This window comes from Notechis scutatus, chromosome 3, assembly GCF_049901735.1.
Source record: "Notechis scutatus isolate UNSWTSFEM ecotype Mainland chromosome 3, rNotScu1.2, whole genome shotgun sequence".
NCBI lineage: Eukaryota > Metazoa > Chordata > Lepidosauria > Squamata > Elapidae > Notechis > Notechis scutatus.
In genome coordinates this window covers 97,564,765-97,586,675 of record NC_142011.1, presented here as the reverse complement: position 1 = coordinate 97,586,675, position 21,911 = coordinate 97,564,765, and the positions used below count along the sequence as shown (strand labels likewise).

General features: G+C 38.9%; 1 protein-coding gene across 3 annotated transcripts; it reads left to right on the top strand.

Moving 5' to 3' along the window:
* The first annotated feature begins 1 nt into the window (after position 1).
* Positions 2-21,911, top strand: RO60 (Ro60, Y RNA binding protein). 3 transcript variants are annotated; one of them, XM_026669291.2, is made up of 9 exons: positions 2-139; positions 3,581-4,184; positions 5,228-5,448; positions 5,941-6,087; positions 14,103-14,240; positions 14,669-14,785; positions 15,595-15,708; positions 17,659-17,805; positions 18,505-21,911. In XM_026669291.2, exons 2-9 carry the CDS (start codon positions 3,605-3,607, stop codon positions 18,655-18,657), a joined length of 1,617 nt encoding a protein of 538 aa, XP_026525076.2. In that variant the 5' UTR covers positions 2-139; positions 3,581-3,604; the 3' UTR covers positions 18,658-21,911. The 3 variants fall into 3 exon arrangements, with proteins under 3 accessions (XP_026525076.2, XP_087816956.1, XP_087816955.1); XM_087960830.1 differs by lacking the exon at positions 5,228-5,448; XM_087960829.1 differs by lacking the exon at positions 14,669-14,785.

Below are 21,911 nucleotides of genomic sequence, written 5' to 3'. Positions count from 1 at the left end.
CTACGTGAGGGAAGTTGTCAGGCGGTCTTGGCGGGGTGAGGAGGAGTGACCCGGGAGAGAGCGCTTGAGGAGAAACCTGACCCTTTCCTTTCGTTGGCCTCCCGAAAGCCTCGAGGCTGCCGCAGTTACACGCAGAGAGGTATGGTTTTGCCTGTGCAGACAATGCTACCCAACAACCCTCGTTTAAAGGCTGCCAAGCGGCGCGGGCCGTCTCGGTCCGATTTGGAACCGCTCTCCTGCGTTCCAGGAAAAAAGCTCCAGACCGGGGCCTGGGAGCGCCGACGAAGCGAGCCCGCTTGCCTTTCTTTCTCCCTCTCTCTTTGTCAGCCGTTCACATTTCACGCCGGCCTCGTAGTATTTAGCCGAGGAAATGCAGGGGATTGTTAATGGATTGGCCAATCGGAGCTATCTCGGGGGCGGGGGGGGAGCAAGTAAACGATGTGGGTAGTCCTCGATTTACAACATTCGATTTAGTTGACTCCGAAGTTACAACGTCACTGAAAAAAGTGACTTTAGCACTAGCGCGTAGCTCCACAGTGCTTTACAGGAGGGATGTCCAACCTTAGCAACTTTAAGCCTGGCGGACTTCAACTCCCAGAAGGCTGGGGAATTCTGGGAGTTGAAGTCTGCCAAGCTTAAAGTTGCTAAGGTTGGACACCCTGCTTTACAGCCCTTCTCTGAGAGGTTTACAGAGGCAAGCTATTGCCCCCAACATTCTGGGTTCTCATTTTATTGATCTTGGAAGGATGGAAGGCTGAGTCAGCCTTGAGCCAGTGGGAATCGAAATGCTGAACTGGTAGCAGCTGGTAGTCAGCAGAGTTAGCCTGTAGTACTGCATTCTAACCAGTGCGCCACCACAGCTCTTATAACTTAGGACCATTGTTCAGATTTGCGACTATTGCAGCATTCCCTGCCCCCCCCCCCCCCATGGTCGCCTGATCAAAGTTCAGCTGCTTGGCAACTGGCTCATTTATGATGGTTGTAGTGTCCTGGGATCAGGTGGTCATCTTTTGCGATCTTCTAAACAAGCAAAGTCAGGGGAGAGACAGACTCACTTAGCAACCGTGTTACTTAAAGTTGCAATGGTTCACTTAACAACTGCAGCAAGAAAGGTGGTAAAATGGGGCAAAACTCACTTAACAAATAAGCAACCTAAATTTTGGGCTCAATTGTGGTTGTAAGTTGAAGACTACCTGTGCTATAAGCTTCGGGATTGCTTGAGTCATCCACCTGAGACATCCTGAATAGGAGTAATGTAATTGAACAGGAATGCAGGAAAGCAATAGAAGCAACTCTGCAACTTGGTGTCTTGAGGAATGTGCATCTCTTAGTAATATGAATGAATAAAAAACATAAGCATGCTGTCTGATGAATGATTGTGGAGAGGTTTTGCAAGATCTAAATGGGTTGGTAGATGATTGATTGGCTGCTCAATAGAGAGCTGTGGGAAACGTTCTGTACCATAATCCCACAAGGAACTATATTGTACAAGTAGTCCACAATTTGGCCCAACATTTTATCTTGCTAAGTAAGAAATTTATTACGTGAGTTTTGCCCCATTTTACGACTATTCTTGTCACATTTGTTAAGTGAATCTGGTTTCCCCATTGACTTTGCTTGTTAGAAGGCTGCAAAAGGAAAGCACATGGCCCTGGAACACTGCAACTATCATAAATGTGAGTCAGTTGCATCCGGATATAAACCACTTGATCATGGAGATGCTGCAATGTGATAAATGGTCATAAGTCACTATTTTCAATGTCATTGTAACTTCGAACTGTCACTAAATGAACTGCTGTAAATGGAGAACTACCTGTAATTACCTGAATACATTGAGTAAAAACATGCATTCTATCTTCAGTGGCATTCTTTGCTATATCAGATTTCGGCCTGAACAATCTGTCACAAAGGTTATTTAGCCCAAACCATCACAGAAAATGTTACACTTGAATTGGAGCTCAACTGTGGAATGTGTTGAGTGTGATAGAATAAATTGCTATTTTTGTTCAATTTCTTCCACAGCATTACTATCCAAGACAACATTGAATAAACTAAGATACAACACTTTGAACGAATTGGAAAATGGGTGGGGTACAAATGAAAAACTGCAATGTATTGTATCCTGCACCCATACCTCTTTTCTCTGTGAAGATTTGGCACAAAATGTATTTAGTTCTGAACTATATTTATGTAAAATAATCTGCCAATCTTATATTGAATTCTGGGCAATGTTTAAATGATTTTATTTTTTAATAAGGAAATATTTGTTTTAATTCATGGTATTTCCAATTTCAGGTGGTTTCCTCACTGAAAACTAGTTAGAAATTTTATAAACAATTACATCATTTATTCAAATTGCACGTCTGATTATATTATTTTTTGTTGCTCTTGAGAGTGCCTTTTTAATTTAGAAATTGTGCTAAAATTTTACTGCTCAAAATGTTTTATTCTGTTGTGAGGAATTGGTTTTTCAATTTCAAATAATAAAATGTATATTTGTGTGGAATTTCATTTGCACATTTACATAACATTTTAAAAAACAATATTGTACATTCTAAGAACATATTTCAGACAGGATATTGCATTTAATTTAATTGAAGCAATAATTACATGTTGACAATCAGAATTATTGTTTTGTAATGTAAATTAAATAGGCATATTATTATTTTAAAATAATATATTACTTAAGGGAAAAAACTTGGCAAAATAGTTTATTAAATTCAGAAATTAAAAGTAATGATAGGATTCTTAGTACACCAGAAGATATTACATCAAATTAATCATTTCTAGAAATTGCAACTTAAAATTATCAAATCTTGATTGCTTACTAGAAATGCATTTGGAGGCATGGATTTCATATAGTTACCTAAATATATTGGTCTCTGGATGCAAGTACACTGATTATGTTTATAATGGCAGAAAAGCTTCTAATTACATAGACCACCATAGGATACATAAGAAATTATGATATTAGCAATAGCACTTAGACTTATATACTGCTTTATAGTGCTTTACAGCCCTCTCAAAGTGGTTTACAGAGTCAGCATACTGCCCCCAACAATTTGGGCCATCATTTTACCCACCTCGGAAGGATGGAAGGCTGAGTCAACCTGGAGCCTGGTGGGATTCAATCTGCCAAATTGCAGTGGGAGTAGCTTGCAGTACTGCACTCTAACCACTGCACCACCAAGGCTCCAAAAGTTCAAAATATTATTTTTATTCAACTGAATCCATTGTCCTTTCTGGGTTATAAAACCTTATCTGGGATTGAAGAAAAAATTAAAATATTAACTCACTAGCATTATATAAAGAAAATTGGTTCATTTAGGGATTTTTTTGTAGAATCATGTCAATGAATATTTATTTGGAAATTAAGATAATCTCTTATACTTACTGTATCTAGTATATTTTGCATGTAACAGATTCTCATTCTGAAGGTTTTAGTTGAAGTTTGAACACCTTTTTCCTAAAATGTTGCCCAATTTATTTTGAAAGAAATGTTTTGAGTAATTGTCTTAATAAAGCTGGCCATAAAGTCAAGATTCGAGATAGCTTAAATAATTTTATTGTGTTTCTTCAGGAGACTTCTTTATACTGAGAAGCAATGGACGAAGGAGCAAGTCAAATGCAGCCCTGCAATGAAAACCAGCTATCAAACTCTGAAGATGAATGCGGGTGGCAAGTTACAGACATGACTAGACTGCGCCGTTTCTTGTGTTTTGGTTCTGAAGGAGGTGCTTTCTATGTCAAGGAACAAAAACTGAGCTTTGAAAGTGTAGATGCTCTTTTGAGGCTTATTGAAGATGGCAAAGGTTATGAAGCAGTACAAGAAATAAAGACGTTCAGCCAGGAAGGTAGAGCAGCCAAACAGGATCCAGTATTGTTTGCACTTGCCATTTGTTCACAATGTTCTGATGCCAAAACCAAACAAGAAGCTTATAAGGCTGTCCCTGAAATTTGTCATATACCAACCCATCTCTTCACTTTCATCCAGTTTAAAAAGGATCTGAAGGAAGGCATGAATTGTGGCATGTGGGGCCGTGCCCTGAGAAAAGCTGTTTCAGTTTGGTACAATGGAAAGAATGACATGGCTATTGCTTTAGCAGTGACAGCATACAAGAAGAAAAATGGCTGGTGCCATAAAGATCTTCTCAGGTTATCGCATCTAAAGCCTGCAAATGAAGGTAATAACAAACAAGTAAATTTTCTGAATCAACGGATGGTTTGGAGTAAGTAATTTGGAAACGTTTTGCTTTTGCCTGTATGTTTGTTCAAGAGAGATGGAGAAGTGAGAAATAGAACTGTAATTCTGTAAAGTAAGCCATGACTCTAATTGGGAGAGAAATCAACTTGACATATAAAAAGTGTTAAATATTGGAAAGAATACGTAACATTCACTTAAAAAACATTTATTAATTTATAGGTAGTCCTCAACTTACAACTGTTTAGTTACCATTTGAAATTACGACACTGAAAAATTGACTTACAATCATTTTTCACACTCAATGACAATTGCAGCATCTCCATTATCATGTGATTCAGACCCTTGACCAACCGACTGATATTTATGACAGTTTCAGTGTTCCGGGGTCATGATGAGCTTTTGTGACCTGACAAGTGGAGTTAATGGGGAAGCCAGATTCATTTTACAACTGTGTTAATAACTTAACAACTGTAGCGATTTGTGAAACAACTGGCAAGAAAGATTATAAAATGGGGCAAAACAACTTTTGTTTAGCAACAGAAATTTTGGGTTTAATTATGGTCACAGACAAGCTGTATTTCTTTATTTTATAATGGGGAAAATATGTAATAGTTTTAAATTTTTTAAAATCAAAACCTTGAGAGGTTTCTAGAAGTAATTTTTGTTACTGCTACAAATAGAAAAGCAATAGAAGAATTATAGCAGAAAGAATGCCCATAATCAACAATCCTAAAGACTGAGGGTCAGATGAGTAAATTGTGAAAAAGGCATTTTATGTGTCCGCATGTATTTAAATAGTAACACTTCTGTATTTATTCTTTTTGCTTTTACGCTACATTCCACTATTTATATATAAAGGTAACATAAATAAATTGCTAGTTTTGCTAAGATGCCAGAGAATACCAAATACAAAATAAATACACTTTCCAGCCTAATATTTGATAACTTTACATTATTTTGGAGTTTATATTTCTTTTTAAAATATGTTCTAAATTAGAAATAAAACTTACTGTATTTCAACAGGCCTGGCCATTGTCACTAAGTATGTAATGAAGGGATGGAAGGAAGTCCAAGAGACATATAAAGAGAGCAGACTTTCTGCTGAGGCTGAAAAAGTGTTGAAGTATTTGGAAGCAGTGGAGAGGGTAAAGCATACAACGGATGAACTGGAAGTGATTCATTTGATAGAAGAGCATAGTTTAGTTAGAGAACACCTCCTGACAAGTCATTTGAAATCTAAAGAGGTAAGGAAATTAGAGAAACATTAATACTTTGAATCACACTATATAATGTTGCTTTCTGCACGTTATCACTCCTCTGTTTTTATAGCATTTTTAACAATTTTTACATGTATTAGTTTTACATGTATTCTTCACGGCATGGGACCAGGTTACCTGAGGAACTATCTTGCTTGTCCAAATTATATCGTCCCATTCAACTTGGTCAGGTGGGAGGGCATATTGGGGGGATCCTGCTGGTTAAAATAATTTTGCCTTGTGGGAAGAGAGACTTCTCTAGTTTTAACTTTGTTTCTTATTTATGCTTTTATATTTTGTGACATGTTTTTATTGTGAGCTGCCCAGAGTTACATAGATGAGGTAGATGTTGTAGAAATGTTGCGAATGAATGAATAAATACATTTACATGATTCCTGTACAGTATACATATTTATACTGAGTATGTGTTTTTCTTTAAACACTGCCTTTTCCTTATCTTTGAACTTCATTTTGTACAAGGTATGGAAAGCACTGCTACAGAACATGCCTGTAACAGCAATATTGAAGAACCTGGGGAAAATGACAGCAAATTTTGTTCTTGAACCAGGAAGCTCAGAGGTAGCAATGGTTTGTGAAAAACTAAAAAATGAAAAACTTCTTAAAAAGGTAAGGATTTTTTATGTGTATTGTATTCTAGCAATATCCTATTAGTTCATCTTTTAATAGAAACCAGTATTGAAAATTAAGCTTCATTGTAATATATCATTGTATAAATGCCTAAGAAATAAAACTACTTACTATAGGGTATCCCAAATACAGATAGTTAATGATGAGCAAGGGGTTGGACTTACAAAGGGAATACAAAGTCAAACGAGAGAAAGATTCACTATTTGCACCATATATTTAGGGATAAAGACTATTTTAAGTAGTGTTAGAAAAATACTTGTCTTGTGTAGAAAAATAATAAATGTTTTAATCAGTTTTGGACTTCTCTTAATTGAAAAAATTAAATGTTGACTGTCCACTAATCAATAATTCTAAATTTCCAGATTCTTCATCCTCGTAGACAAGGATCAAGAATTGGGAATATTAGAATTATTGATTAGTAGACAGTCTTCCTGGTTAAAGATGTTCTCCATTGCAATCACTCAGCTGATATGTACGGAGGGAAGTAACAAAGTGAGGCTATAGCATACTGACTGGGTTTAGTATACTTATCTTAGAAATAACTGAAATTAAGTACAGTAAGTTACAGAACAAAGTATTGCTAGGTTTCTTTGCATTCCCAGCATAAAGACCTCTATTAACTCATATCTAGCTTTTAAACAGAAGTGGGGGAGAACACTTCAATTCAAATTTCTTCCCCAGTTGTGGTCCCAGCACATGTAGGATAAGTCAATTGGAACAGAGATGTCCCCAACATAGCATCAAACTGTGGAAATTTATCTGTGAGTAATAGTTGCCAGAACTCAATGTGACTTAGTCTAGAGCAATGTTTTTTAATATTTTGATACTGGAGAAAGCCTTGAATTGTCAGGTGTGAGGGAACTTCCTTGCATAAAAATTATTGTGTTTACAGTTCATAATACATTAACATGATCCGTAAATTGTAGATATAATAATCCAACAATAATTGTTAACATTTTTTTGATATTTTTTTCTGTGGATGTATTTTGGCAAACTCATTAATGCATTCTTTTTTTTTGGCTTCCCCTCTACTACAAGGTACTACCGTGTTTCTCAGAAAATAAAGCTGGGCTTTATTTTTTGTTTAACCCTCGAAACAAACAGCTAGGCTGTCTTTTCGAGGGTGCCTTAGTTTTTCCCCCCACGTGCCTCGCCTAGCCCTGAAAATCAAGGGCCATATTTGCAAACTAGGGTGTGTGGTGTGGTAGGTTACTGTGCATGTGGTGCGGTGGTGATTGTGTGCGTGTGTGTGTATTTACACCCTTATCAGTGAATGGCCGTGTTTCTGCGACACCCACGCAGCTAACTGCTTTCCACCCTGAGCATCATGCCAGTTCAGCCTGTGCAGGTAGTTCTCAGTCCAGCACATTGGTGAACCCGCAGAGCTCCATTAAGCACTGAATTCGGCATGCCGTGTGGACATGCTCGAGCTCGGATCAAGCTGCAGCGCTCGGAACCGTTACTCGGGAGGCTGCTTTCTTAACCTGCCCTGCTCGAGAAGGGTGGGGAGCGAAGACTGCTGGGTCACTTAAAGGCAATGCCTGGCTTCCTGCTGCTGTGCGAGAGACAAAGGCAATTAGGCCCTTCCAGCGCTCCCGCCGCGGCTGGCGCTCCGCCAGCTCCTCTTCCCTCGAGCGCAAGCGAGGCTGCTCATTGGGGTTTGCATGGCAGGCAGCGGATTCTGGCTCTGCTGGATGCTGGGGTGAAAGCACACAGCCCCGCATGGGTGCCGCCGGGCTGCACTTTTGGCTTGCAAGGCGCAGCCAGCAGGAGGAGGTGCTGCTGCTGCGTAAAGTAAGAGCAGCTGGCAGTGGTCCTAGAAGCCAGGCCGAGTGGGGGAGGTGAGCTTGTCCCTGAGAGGGGTGGGCCGCGCGCAGGCTGGGCTGCTGCTGCGCCCGCTCATGCGCAGGCGTACGAGCAGCAGGCTGGGCAGCTCTCTCCTCTGCGGTCCTGCCAGAGGCATCTCTGCCAAGTCCTGCTCTGGCTGCCCAAAGGGACATGGATGGAGTCTGTTTTAATGTCAGCTCCCACCCCCTTGCTGTGGCTGCGGCGGGGGAGGGGGAAGCTGGTGCCCTTTGTGCAAATGGGAAAGTGGAGGCATCTGCCTCTTGGTGCAGCCTGTCTTTCCTGCGCAAGAGCCCCCGGGTCGCCCGACTGAGGTGGCACATTTTGTGGTGCCCTTGCAGGGGAAAGTGGGCTGGTGATCCGGAAGAGAAACAGGGCTGTGGGGCATCAGTAGACTAAAACGCGTCAAGGAGTTGGGAGACTTTGGCGTTAATATTTTCCTGCAAATAAAATAAATAGTACCAGATGCGTTCCTGGGAAGAGGAGAAGGACTTAAGGCTGGATTCCTAGGCTAAGCAAGCCCCCCCCCCCCATGTCTCCTCACCTTGTGTTAAATAGGCCCAAATTTGGGGGCAGGGCTTAATTTAACTACATGCGCACAAAGCAGTGCTGGGCCTTCCTATTGGTGGGGGGGGGGCGTATTGTTGGAGAAACACGGTAGCTCTAATGCAAGTCAGTAATGTGGGCAGAGGAAACTTCAGTTTTTCCTTTTAAAATATTCCACATTTTTATAATTTTATCCAAATTTCTAATCTACAAGATGATTATGAAAAATGATATGTGTAAGAGTAGTTCTTTTCCCTATTTGAAACAAAAATGACTTTTTCCCCCCTCCTTGGAAGAAAATCTGGTTGGGTTTAACTTAACTTTTGTTGAAATTAATCTCCCCTTCCCCTTTCATAGATTTGAAAAACTTACAAGACAAACTAACTTTGGAATTTGCTTAAGACAAAATAGGATTTAATTTTTCTAAAGATAGCTCTGGTAGATTTTTTTAAAAAATGAATATTGTAAATAGATTGTACTTAATGCTGTTTATATTAGGAAAATTGGTATAAAATTAAATACAATATTTAAAAAGCTGAGATCCACTGTGTAAAAATTTCAACTACTACCGTGTTTCTCACATAATAAGGCCGGGCCTTATTTTTTTTTGACCCCCGAAAAACCGGCTAGGCCGTCTTTTCGGGGTGACTTTCCCCCCTTGCATCCTCGGGTGGGCGGGCGGCGACAGCTTGGATGTTCGGGAGACCTTCCGCCACCGTTAATTTCCCTTCTCCCTTGCTGCCGTGGCGTTACAGCAACGCCGCGGCGTTTGGCGCAGCCACGTGCAGCCAGTCAGGGCTCCTCCCTGCAACCGGAGCCCTGAGGAGACACTTGGCTTCAGGCGCTCCTGTGGCCGCCTTCCCTTTGCCTTCGATGGTAAAGTGAATTATTTTAAAACCTCCGCTCATCCTATCAGGGCTGTGCGAGCTGAGCAGAGCCGGGAAAGCAAGCCGCGGGTGTTTCCTGGTTCTGCCCAGCCCGTACGGCTCTGCCGCGGCCCTGGCGGGATGAGCGGAGGTTTTTAAAATAATTCACTTTACCTTCGAAGGCAAAGGGAAGGCGGCCACAGGCAAGGCTGGCAAGCTGAGGTGGCCGCACCAGAGAGCGTCACTGCCGACCCGTCGTGAGGATAAAGGAGCGGGATAGAGATTCAGTCAGAATCGGCTAGAGAAAAGGGTCGGCAGTGACGCTCTCTGGTGTGGCCACCTCAGCTTGCCAGCCTTGCCCGCTATGAGGCGATACTGTGACAGCCGCTGCTGCCGCACTCCCTTCTCTTTCCTCGCCTCTCCTCCCTTCGCCGGCAGGAGTGTGCGCGCCTGCTGCCACTGCCGCCGCTCCTGAGGCCATCTGGGGCGGGCAGGTGGGAAAGCAAGCAAGGTGGCTGCGTTGTCTTCTTTTTCCCTCAGCGAAGCGCCGCCACTTGCCGCCGCCACCGCCACCTGCGATGGGCGAGGAGGCGGCGGAGGCACCCGAAATGTCACCAAGGCAATGAGTGCCTCCCCGCCGGGTCCTCCGCTCATCCCGCCAGGGCCATGGCAGAGCCGTGCGTGCTGGGAGAACCAGGAAACACCTGCGGCTTGCCTGCCACGGCCCTGGAGGCACTTCCTGTCAGCCTCGGCTAGAGAAAAGAGCCAGCCTCTCGGAGCACGCCGGCGTCTTTCCCTCTCTCTATGTATGAAAGAGCTCGCCTCGCTCGGAGCGTTTGGTGAAGCACACGAGTTTCGCAGTCGGAGAGGGAGGAGGCGGCGGCGAAAAGGACGCGGCGGCAACGGCAGGATGCTGCAAGTCAGGACCTTGCATTGAAGCAGCCCGGGGGGCACGTAGCCACCTCCCTCCAGCCCACCTTGAGGATTTGCCTTTTGTTGTTGGTATACTTGGCTTCAGGCGCTCCTGTGGCCGCCTTCCCTTTGCCTTGAAGGTAAAGTGAATTATTTTAAAAACCTCCGCTCATCCCGCCAGGGCGCGGCAGAGCCGTACGGGCTGGGCAGAACCAGGAAACACCCGCGGCTTGCTTTCCCGGCTCTGCTCAGCTCGCACGGCCCTGATAGGATGAGCGGAGGTTTTTAAAATAATTCACTTTACCTTCGAAGGCAAAGGGAAGGCGGCCACAGGAGCGCCTGAAGCCAAGTGTCTCCTCAGGGCTCCGGTTGCAGGGAGGAGCCCTGACTGGCTGCACGTGGCTGCGCCAAACGCCGCGGCGTTGCTGTAACGCTATGGCAGCAAGGGAGAAGGGAAAGCAACGGTGGCGGAAGGTCTCCCGATATGAAGTGCTCCACCAACGCAGGCAGCACCATATCCGGGCATGCAACAAAGTACTTCCTAATGGCAAGCCCCCCCCCGCCATTCCCCCCCCATTTCGCATGTTTAATATGGGCCTTAATTTGGGGGGAGGGGCTTAATTTGATTTTATGCCAATAAATCATGCTGGGGCTTCCTATTGGTGGAGGCCGTATTGTTGGAGAAACACGGTATGACTGCTAGTATTACATAGTACGCAAAGCTGAAAAAAAGTTTTATTTTAAATTTTCAATCACAATGTCTTGTGAAATCTTATGGTTCTATGGTATGCCATGTAAGAAAGGCTGATCTAGAATATGCTTAAAACAAGTTGTGTCCAGATATCCATCAACAGTTTTCTTACTTCTTACTTTGCATTTGTGTATGTGGGTGGAAGTTTTGAATTCTGTTGCTTGCATTTGATAAATGTTTACAGAATCTGTTGTGTTATACATGTGTCATTAGCTAGATAACACAGGATTTCATTATGCCTTTTGATTTTTGTCAAGAATGTTGTTTGTACTATTATGGACATTTCTTTTCTTTTTTGCTTTTATTCTTTCCATTGCTAGTTGTTAGAATGGTTAGGAATTAAATAAAGATAATAGTATCAATTGATAGAGTTCATAAAGGATGACCTGTATACAGGGTAGTCCTCAACGTACAAGCATAATTGAGAACAACATTTTTGTTGCTAAATGAAACATTTTTTAAATGAATTTTGCCCCATTTTACGAACTTTCTTGCCACTGTTGTCAAGTGAATCAATGCAGTTAAATTAGTAACATGGTTGTTAAGTGAATCTGACTTCCCCATAGACTTTGCTTGTCAGAAGGTTGCAAAAATTGATCACATGACCCTGGGTTACTGCAACTGTCATAAATACGAGTCAGTTGTCAAGTATTCAAATTTTGATCGTGTGACCACAGGGGTGCTGCAATGGTTGTAAGTGCGGAAAAAAAGTCATAAATCACTTTTTCGGTGCCATTGTAACTTTGAACAGTTACTGTATATACTCGAGTATAAGCCTAGTTTTTCAGCCCAATTTTTGTGCTGAAAAAAACCCCCTCGCTTATACTCGAGTCAGATTCCCTCTGAAAAAAATGGTGTGGAGTCGCGCCTCCGGCGGCAGCGACTCCCAACAGCCAACCCGGGAAGGGAAAGGCAAAAGCGCTTTGCCTTTCCCTTCCCAGGCGGCGGACTGGGGCGCGCCGGCGGTAGTGACTCCTGACTCAGGGGCCTCCGAGGGGGAAGAGAGTGACTCCTGCCTCCCGCTGTCATCATCATCTTCTTCTTTTGGGTTAGTGAATCAATTAAACCTTTCATGATAGTGAGATCGTTTCCCAAATTAATTATTTTTATTTTTGAAATTTACCAGTAGCTGCTGCATTTCCCACCCTCGGCTTATACTCGAGTCAATAAGTTTTCCCAGTTTTTTTGTGTAAAATTAGGTGCCTCGGCTTATATTCGGGTCGACTTATACTCGAGTATATACGGTAAGTTGAGGGCTACTTGTATATCTACTTTTTGGAAAGATCTGCTGGTGATTCTTTTATCTGTGTTCTTGACCAAATTTATTGGGTTGGAGTTATTTGTTTCGACCACATACTGGAATAGCCACATCCTGGTCAAGATTGTCAGGTCTGGGTTTGGAGCTTTTTTTATTTGTCTCCAGTTTTTTTCTATTTCTTTTTTCTTTTTGGAATAGACTGCTACCAGGATTACACTTGGATTCTAGTTACTTTAAAAAAAAACACTAAAATCTTTTTCATAAGATTCTAGGAAATTGCTTTAAAACTAATAACTATTATTTATTTTCCAATTTTATATGAAAGAGGATAATGTTATATGTTATGGACCTTTTAGTTTAATTGAGTTATAGTATAATATTGTATGAATTTGCATTTTATTCAGTGTCTAATTTTGCCTAATTTTATGTGCCTAACAAATAAAGCTATTACTCTTTTACAGGCGGGGTGAATTATTTTACAGGTAATTAAAGAGGGTTGGGTGTCTATGAATGTGTGCCTCCAAATCATTCCTGACCCATGCTGATGCCAAGACATATCTCTGCAGTTTTCTTATCAAGATTCTCAGGAGTGGTTTGTCTTCTTTGGGCTGAGAGCAACCAGCCCAAAATCAGCCCGCTGGCTTTCTATATAAGGCAGGACTAGAACTTGCAGTTTCCTGATGTCTTAAACCTCTTTGCGAAACTAAGTGGATTAACTAATCAGCACTTAATAGTTTTGATCTTGATCTCATTTATTGAAAAATTACCTGTGTCACATTGATTTATTTGGGATTGGTTTCAGTGGAACTTGGCAACTCTAATTGATGAAGGAAGATACCAGAAGTCCTCAACATATGACCACAATTGAGCCCAGAATTTCCATTGCCAAGCAAGATAGTTGTTAAGTGAGCTTTTCCCCATTTTACAACCTTTCTTGCCACTGTTGTTAAGTGAATCACTGCAGTTTTAAGTAAGTTACATGGTTATGAAGTGAATCTGGCTTCCCCGTTGATTTGACTTGTCAAAAAGGATACAAAGTCACAAAAGGTGATCACATGATCCCGGGACATTGTAACCATCAAGAATACATGCCAGTTGCCAAGCATCTGAATTTGGATCATGTGACCACAGGGATGCTTCAGTGGTCGTAAATGTGAAAAATGGTCATAAGTCACTTTTTTTCAGTAACGTAACTTCAAATGGTCACTAAATGAATGGTTGTAAGTCAAGGACTACCTGTACAAGATTTTTAAATATGCTCATAATCTTTCTTTTTTATGAAGGTATTCTTTAAGTCAGTAACCTTTTGAACATTTTCTCTACTGTTAAAATAGGAGAATCGTTTTGCTGAAAAAAGTGAAAATTACAAAAAATACTGCACAAAAATATCCATTGTCTGGAACCTTGGCTGTGAACTTCATATGAAAGGATTTCTCTTCTTGTGTAGATAGGTTTACAGAAGGCAAAGAGAATAAAAAAGTACTGTTCTGGTTACCAAACCAAATTTGTGAGGTCACCATATAAATTTGAATTTTTCTATAAACCAACAAAATAAGCAGTTGAATTAATAGCTGAAATTTGTTTTAAATCTTGTTTAGAAGAAGGGAAAATAAAATCTAATGGATACTGTAGCAGTTATTTCTAACAATAATACTCTGAAAAACATGTTAAAAAGTTGTATTGCACTCTATATCCAGAATACTTAAATAAATATAATGTTCTATTCCAGAATTGTTGATCTTATAGCATACTTAATTAATAGAAATTATCACTGGGAGAAATTAACATTTTGAGTCTGTTTTCCAAAACTCTTTAGGCTCAAATACACCCATTCCATATTTTGGTTGCATTAGAAAACTATAAAGGAGAGCGTGGTTATCGGGGAAAACTACGCTGGCAACCAGAGAAGGACATCTTGGAAGCTCTAGATACTTCATTTTACAAGTCCTTCAAGGTAATTGTTATGAATACTTTCAGTATCAGTCTGAAGCATTTAAGCAATATCTCTTTAGGAAAATTTGGATTTTGACAATAAAGGCTAAAAGCAGAATGATAAATGTTCCTAGGATTTTTGTTTTTCACTATTCTTATGAGCAGTCTATAACAATCTAGGCTGTAGTCTTCCTTTCCCCCCCTGTTTAAGACTCATGGAGATTTAGTCTACAAATTATGCTGTGCTTGATTGCCTCAGCTATATTCCTACATTTGGGGAAAGGTAGTAGTGGTAGATTAGTACCCTCTTCTCATATATCTGTATTATATTATTTTTGTCATCAGCTAGAAGTACTAGTTTCTAGTGTCACAGCTATAAAAAGTCATTTAATTAAAAAAAATGTTAAAAAACGTGTTCTGACTTCTTTCCCTTCATTGCCTCTTTCTTAGGCATTAGAACCAATGGGAAAGCGTATCTTAGTTGCAGTTGATGTTAGTGATTCTATGTTGCAAAAGGTTTTTGGTAGTGTGCTGAATGCTAGTACCATTGCTGCAGCAATGTGCATGGTAAGAAACGTCTCATTTTTATGATATTTTTTTGGTCCCAAACTTTGGGATATGATGGCATTGTTCCAAGATTGAATAGATTGTAATTTGGTAAAACCTAGAATACCTGCCTCATTATAATATGATTTTAAAACAAAACTGTGACAAACCTACCCATGTAAAATCTACATAGATATTAATTCCAATTCCACTTATTTCTTCAAATATAAATCAAACTTCTGTTTTATTTATCCTTTTTATTTTTGGATAACATGGTCAACATTTTCCAAACGTATACAAGGATGTATTTCTTCTGATGTCTCCCAAATGTCTCTGTGTGTTTAGAATTTGAGTGACTTAATAGCTGGACAGTAGCCTTACTACTCAGTCTTGTCACATCACTTGTCTACAATACATAATTTTCCTGTTGCTCAAATTAGAGCAGGTAGCAAAGCGTTTTTACAGTGATTAATGCCTCCTGTACTAAAATAAGTGTTTGGCCAAGATGATGTATCCCATCAATCCCTGTTCTACAAGTCAAGAAGGAACCATTGTGCAAGATTTGGTAATCTGATTTTCAGCACTTGTACCCTAAGAAAGAAAGAAAGAAAAATAAATAAATAAATAAATAAATTTAAGAAAGTCTTGGAGAAAGGACTAGGATATGGTGGAGAATTAGAAGAGGAATGTATTAGAATAGAAAAGGCTTATGGGAACAGCTATTTCACATTTGAAAACCACAGAAAGCTTAGGCTACCGAAATGCTTTTTATTTGAAGAGACAGGAAAATAACATTCTATCTTTACCTTCGATCATTTGGTTTTTACCAGGTTGTGGCACGCACTGAAAAAGATTCCCACATTGTTGCATTTTCCCATGATATAGTTCCTTGTCCTGTGACTGAGGATATGACTTTACCACAAGTATTACAGAAAATGTCTGAGGTACCTAATATTCTTAAAGTAACCCTGTAGTTTTATATGAGAATAGTTCACTTAATGAATTTTTCATTAAAAGTGTTTACTAAGTCTTAAACATGTAATTCTTTTTTATGGAAGCATAGAAGGAAATAAAATACATAAGAAATTAGGGGAAAATCAATGATGAACTTTAATGGTAATATTAAAATATTAAGGGTAGATGCAGAAGAGGATGGAAATCAGCACTGGATTTGTGAAAGATCTCTTGGTAATAATCTTTTTTTTAAAGAAAATACGGAATCTGAATGGACATGAAAATATTGCTGGGCAAACTAGTATTCTCCATTTCATGTCATGCAGCCTTCTATAAACTTTGCCCATCCTAGACATAGAATCATATATGTTTATATGCTGCGTGGACTGTGGATTTGTCTGTGCATGTGTGGGAGATGAAGAAGGTTGCCACTAAATTAATCCTCAGGCCAGAGAGTTTTCTCTGTGAACAGCAATTCTGTAACTTGTATGGGTTACCTATAATACTGCTTTGCTATGTACCTTTATTTGTCTGTCAGTTTGGCATCTCCAGAGGATGGGCTCAATGGACAAGTAGTGCAGGTTTCTGTCTGAAACTGCACTGCTATTGCAAATCACAGGAGACATTGGTTCAATGGGAGAAAAAACAATTTAGCTGGCATTTGATCACTTCCCAAGGAAAATATCATTCTCTATATCGAAATACTACCCAAACTCTCATGTTTATAATCTTTAGTTGAATGATATGATGCAACATAGGACAAAACGTTTCCAACCAAGGTACCTCAACTGGGTTAAGTTACAAAATACTGTGACTTCTTACTCAGAGGGAATGAAATTTGGGGAAGTTGTAGCTGCCTCGGTACTGCTGCCATCGTGCTGTTGAGACAATGTAATCATCACTTTCAACATTCCTTGACAGCTTCTGGCACTCTCTTATTCCCTTCCCCACTCAACAGTAGTGACTTATTAGCCTTATCAGGAAGGGAGAAAGGATGGAAAAGGGAGGGAGGGAGGAATAAGGAAAGAAGGAAGATAGGTAGGTAGATTGGTTGGTTGGTTTCCAATGTTGACTGCTGGCTTGCAAAAACGAAAATCAATGGGAAAGTCAACAGAAAGAGAGATGTTATTCCCATTCCCATTGAGTGTTTGCCCATCCATGGTCATTCTATTTATCTAGGTAAGGAAATATCTCTGAAACAGTGACCCAATAGGTCACAGATTGTCTGGTAGAATATATATGTTACCATCAATGTGTGAAATTAGGTATTTTATAGAATGTCTAAGAAATCTATAGAATGACAAAAATGGGATAGCAAAGTATGAAACACCTAATATTTTATGCATTTTCTAGGCATTCTATGCAATGCCCAAAGGCAAACCAGCAAAGTATAAAATTCCTACTAAAATGCCATTCTTGCCTTCCTTGTTGCAACAAACAAGTCAACACTAGTCTTTTTTTCTTTTCTTTTCTTTTCTTTTTTTCTTTTCTTTTTTGATAAGAAAATCCTGTACTTTGTTTTTTATTTTATTTTTCTTCTTTCATTTTCATAAAACCTTTTCAATAAAAGATTAAGATTAAGCCTAATCCTAACCCTTTTCATGACTTTCTTTTCATACTTTGCCTAAATAGTGCTTGTTATTCTGCATAATGCAGAGTATTATATACAATGCCTAGGGAAAGTGTATAGCATATTAAAATAACAGATATTTCATACTTTGTCTAAAGACATCACTCTTTCTATAGATTTCCTAAGCAATCTATAAAATGCCAGTTTTTCACACATTGCCGGTAACATATATATATAACAATTTGCAATCTTAAATGTAAACTTCAATTCCCCTTCCCTTTGCTAGTTCCCAGGCAGAAACATTGCTAAGTTAAAAAGCTATATAATTTTTGCTGTCTTGTTTGGATCTTAATATTTTTTTTACTTATAGATTCCAAGGGGTGCCACCAATTGTTCTGCTCCAGTGCTCTGGGCCCAAAAGACAGGTGTAGCAGTTGATGTTTTTATTATCTTCATGGATAGTGAGACCTTTGCTGGAGAAGTTCATCCTGCCACAGCGTTGAGACAGTATAGAGAGGTAAATATTCTTTAAATAATGCAAAATAAGAAAAACGTTTCTTTATAAAGTTTTTCCTTCTTAAGGTAGCTGCCAGCTTTCTGAAGATTTATGTTATAACAGAACCAGATTTATGTTATAACAGAACCATTTTCTGGAATTGTTTTGGGTAAACAATATAATTATAATCTTAAAAGTAGAATGAAATATACATATATATAGTTATTTCTTTAATATTGTATTCAGTGAATGCTAGTTTAGTCCTGTTTATATTAGTGTTAAATCAGCACTGCTTGTGGCTTTCTAGCTATCTGCACTAGTGATCTGATCTAGAAGTATACTGGGCTCACATAAGTGATCCACAAGTGGAACAGTGCTTGTTATTGGATGCAAAAAATGCTACTTAAGGACAAAGCAGCAAGAATGAGCAGTACTAAGAAAAGGACTATCACAGATAAGACAGAAAGTATACTTTTAAGAAAAAGTCAGTATATTTCCCCCATTTGCCTCATTCAGGTCTCCCTAGTTGTAATCGTCTGGGTTCAAAAATCTTGGCAAAATACTGAGAAAAAGTAAGACTTCCCACTTCGTAAGAAGATGACAAAAATATGGATTGTGGACTTCAGTAATAAAAGTCTAGGACTTGGCTTTTATAAATAATTCATTGTTTTATAAGTATACTCTGAAAAAAGAATTTCTCTCTTTTTTATCTATTTATAGGGAATGGGTATTCCATCCAAGTTAATTGTTTGTGGAATGACATCCAGTGGCTTTACTGTTGCAGACCCAGATGACAGAGGGATGCTGGATATTTGTGGTTTTGATACAGGAACACCCATTGTCATTCAAAACTTCATTTTGGATTTGATCTAAACCTGTGAGCACTCGCTTTTCTAAAGCTCTTAACTTCCTGAAGAATTGACTAGGGGACCTATCAATTGCATTAACAAGACTTTATTAATTCAAGGCTAAATTTCATACTTCCTTTGGAGTATTAACATTTTAAAAGAGATGTAAAAACAGCCATTGGCAAACTCTACTTTCTGAACATACTGTTTACATCTGTTGTGCATAATTCTAGGTTTCCTATTGGTTTTTAGAACTAAATATGGAATACAGTGAATGCTTTTAATTTTTTATATTAGTTTAACTATGACAATGTATTCCATTACTGAAGATTTTATTTTCCTAGAATGAATTTATTGTGTTAATCACAAGGAATCAAAGGATGAGACGTCTTCATCTTTTTACACTGTTTCAGGTTAATTAACAACTGTTTGATTGGAATAACTTATTCGACTATCTGGGAAAAATGAGCCACATATGCACTACAGGTTATATTACTTCTATCATTACCCATTAGTTCCTATTACTTTATGGAACACTTACCACTGACAACTTGATGCTCTCCTTGTTTTTAGCAGATATTTTGTATTAAGCAATGTTGGAAAATTTGGAAATAACAGATCATTCCCAGGGATATTGATTTGCTGAATATACTTTACCCTTCTAAACTCTTGTTCTAAAAAATGGTCTTGCAAAAACCATCGATTTTGTGCACATTATAGTCTAACTCAATGTTTCTCAAATTTGACAACTTTAAGATGTGTAGATTTCAACTCCTAGAATTCCCTAACCAGCAAATTGCCAAGTTTGAGAAACACTGATCAAACTGGTCTATGTTTTATTTCCTGACAATGGATAGTAGGTTTCTCAAGCAAGCTTTTTTAATAGAATCAGAAAAAAATACTTTCTGATGTTCTTTATAGAAAATGTGATTTATCATATCACTTAAAGTAAGAGGAGAAAAAGGCAAAAAGAAGCAAAGATAGGTGTTATTACTAAAGGTAGCCATATTCATGTGTTACTTGTAAAACAGTTATACAATAAATCAGAAATGGACACACATTTCTAGCTCCGCCTTAACATGATGACTGATCTGTCTTTCTGTACATATTAACATTTGTAAAATAGTCTTTTTGTGTTGGCATATCTACTTAAATGTAGAGATGCTGTGAGAGCAAGATAGCTGATTATATGTTGTTTTAATTTATATAAACTCTGCACATGAAAAATTGGTAAAACATAGAGCTTTGTTGCTCAAATTCTGTGCTCAATGAATGGGTCTTACAAACAGGACCTAAAATACTTTTATTCCTGCCTTACCATCAGGCTGATTTGCATAGGGATTATATGTTCCTAAAGCATGTAATTTAATGACATTTGCCCTTTGTTAATTTCTTTGTGTCCTAATGCAAGGACTATCACTGCTGGTAGGCAAAACAAGATTAAGGCCAGCTGCAGAATTTTAGCTGTTTCCACAATTCTTTTGGCAAGGAGATAACCTGTTGCTGATCTGAACTTGGCATTCCAGTTGGGCCTGCTGGGAGTTGTATCATTCCAGATGTTGCTGATCTCCAAATTGTCCATCTTTGTCCGAGAAAATAAGCTCATGTAAACAGTACATTCTCTTTTAATTGAACAGAAGAGTTATAAGGTAGTAAATCGATGGGCTGAGCAAGAAAGAAGAAGTTTATATGAAAGCCCGTTTCACAACTCATGTTGCTGTTCCTTCTCTTCCTATATTATAGTCCCATACCAAACAGCCCATAAATCAGGAAACCTTTCTGTGTCATATGAACAATAAGACTTCTTAACTTAATGCATGAATTTCCAGCTTGGTACAAAAACACTCTTCTTGGTTTGGGCAGTTCTCCTTTGCTGCAATTCTATATTACATGCAGTAGCAGGAAAATCAGGAAAACAATTATGGCAGTGTTTACTGTAATGCAGGATTGGCAAACTGGTGAAGAGGAAAACTAACCAAGTTCGACTAGCCAAGTCACAGAAGACTTATTAGCTACATTTTCATTTTCATTGAGCATGTGGTGCTTGCAGACAAATTTGTCACTAAGCCAGGCTTAATGGGGCATTGTGACCAATGAACATATCCTTTGCCTTTGAAAAAACATTATTCATTGACTTAGAAAATTGAGGAACATGTTAGTGCTGAATGGAGAACCTTTCCTCCTCTCTGTTCTGTTAAAATGCACTTCCTGGCCTCCATCATTAGCTAGATTTATAATTTAATAACATCTGGAAAGAAGCATTTTTCCACCTTTGGCTAATGTATGCATAGTGTACATTTGTAGTAGCATACATTCTGGAACCAAATCCCCTTAATGAATTCAAGTTGATAATCTTATAAACAATTTGTAATCAAGATTGTGACATTTGTCTACTTCTTCCCCAAAGAGTTTTACCGTGTACTTATGATAGCTGTTCACATTTTTTCATAATTCCAGACATAATGTATACCATTTTTTTTAGATAAAAGTGGCTAGAGAAATTGCTTTGACTCAGTTTTCTCCAACTTGGATGGGAGGTGGTAGAAACACAGCACATTAGGTGAAGTTATGGAAAGCTCCTGATGCTCAATGAAAAGTGCCAAAAGAATGACCCAGATTATGTTTACTGGGCAAAATTTTGCACTGCAGGTTATAGAATCTGATACTAAATAACAAGTGATGATACAGGCTTGTAATATTTGTTTGCTTGGAAGATTTGTTGATTAAACTTTCCCCAACTACTTCAGCTCTCCTGTCTGCAGCAAATTTGCACTAGAGAACTGGGGCATTTTGTAGCAGATACTGGAGTGGATAGAAGGGAGATATTTTTTTTTTATACAAGTCCTTTCATGCAGCATTTGGATGTAATTTGGTAGAAGCAGCATGCCTACTTTAGGTAGCTAAAATCTTTAAAAAGCCCTAGAATAATACTGTCAGACTAATGATCAATTCTTGGTATAGTTAGAGAAGAGGAGGTTGTTTTGGAAATGCTGTTCTGTAGTTATTCTTCTGTCTTTTACAGAAGTAGCAGTTGATCAACAGCTGCTCTATTAAAATCATGGATTTTAAATAATTTGTAGCTGTATTGACCTTTCTGTAAATTATCTTTATTAAAGAATATTTAAATATCTAAAAGGGTTTCTACAGTGCCACACAAGGCATTTTACCTTGGGTAATAATGTGTGCTCTAAACTAGTTTTCTTGTCTATTTTTTGAGGGGATTCTTACTGCATTTCCTATTTAACTGTAAAAAAATAAAGATCATGGTTCGTATTATTA

Excerpts from the sequence above, each read along its gene's own strand:
- RO60 (XM_026669291.2), top strand. The coding sequence starts at position 3,605 with ATGGACGAAGGAGCAAGTCAAATGCAGCCCTGCAATGAAAACCAGCTA. Across the intron at positions 4,185-5,227 it reads TCTAAAGCCTGCAAATGAAG|GCCTGGCCATTGTCACTAAG; the intron begins GTAATAACAAAC and ends GTATTTCAACAG. Across the intron at positions 15,709-17,658 it reads TATTACAGAAAATGTCTGAG|ATTCCAAGGGGTGCCACCAA; the intron begins GTACCTAATATT and ends TTTTACTTATAG.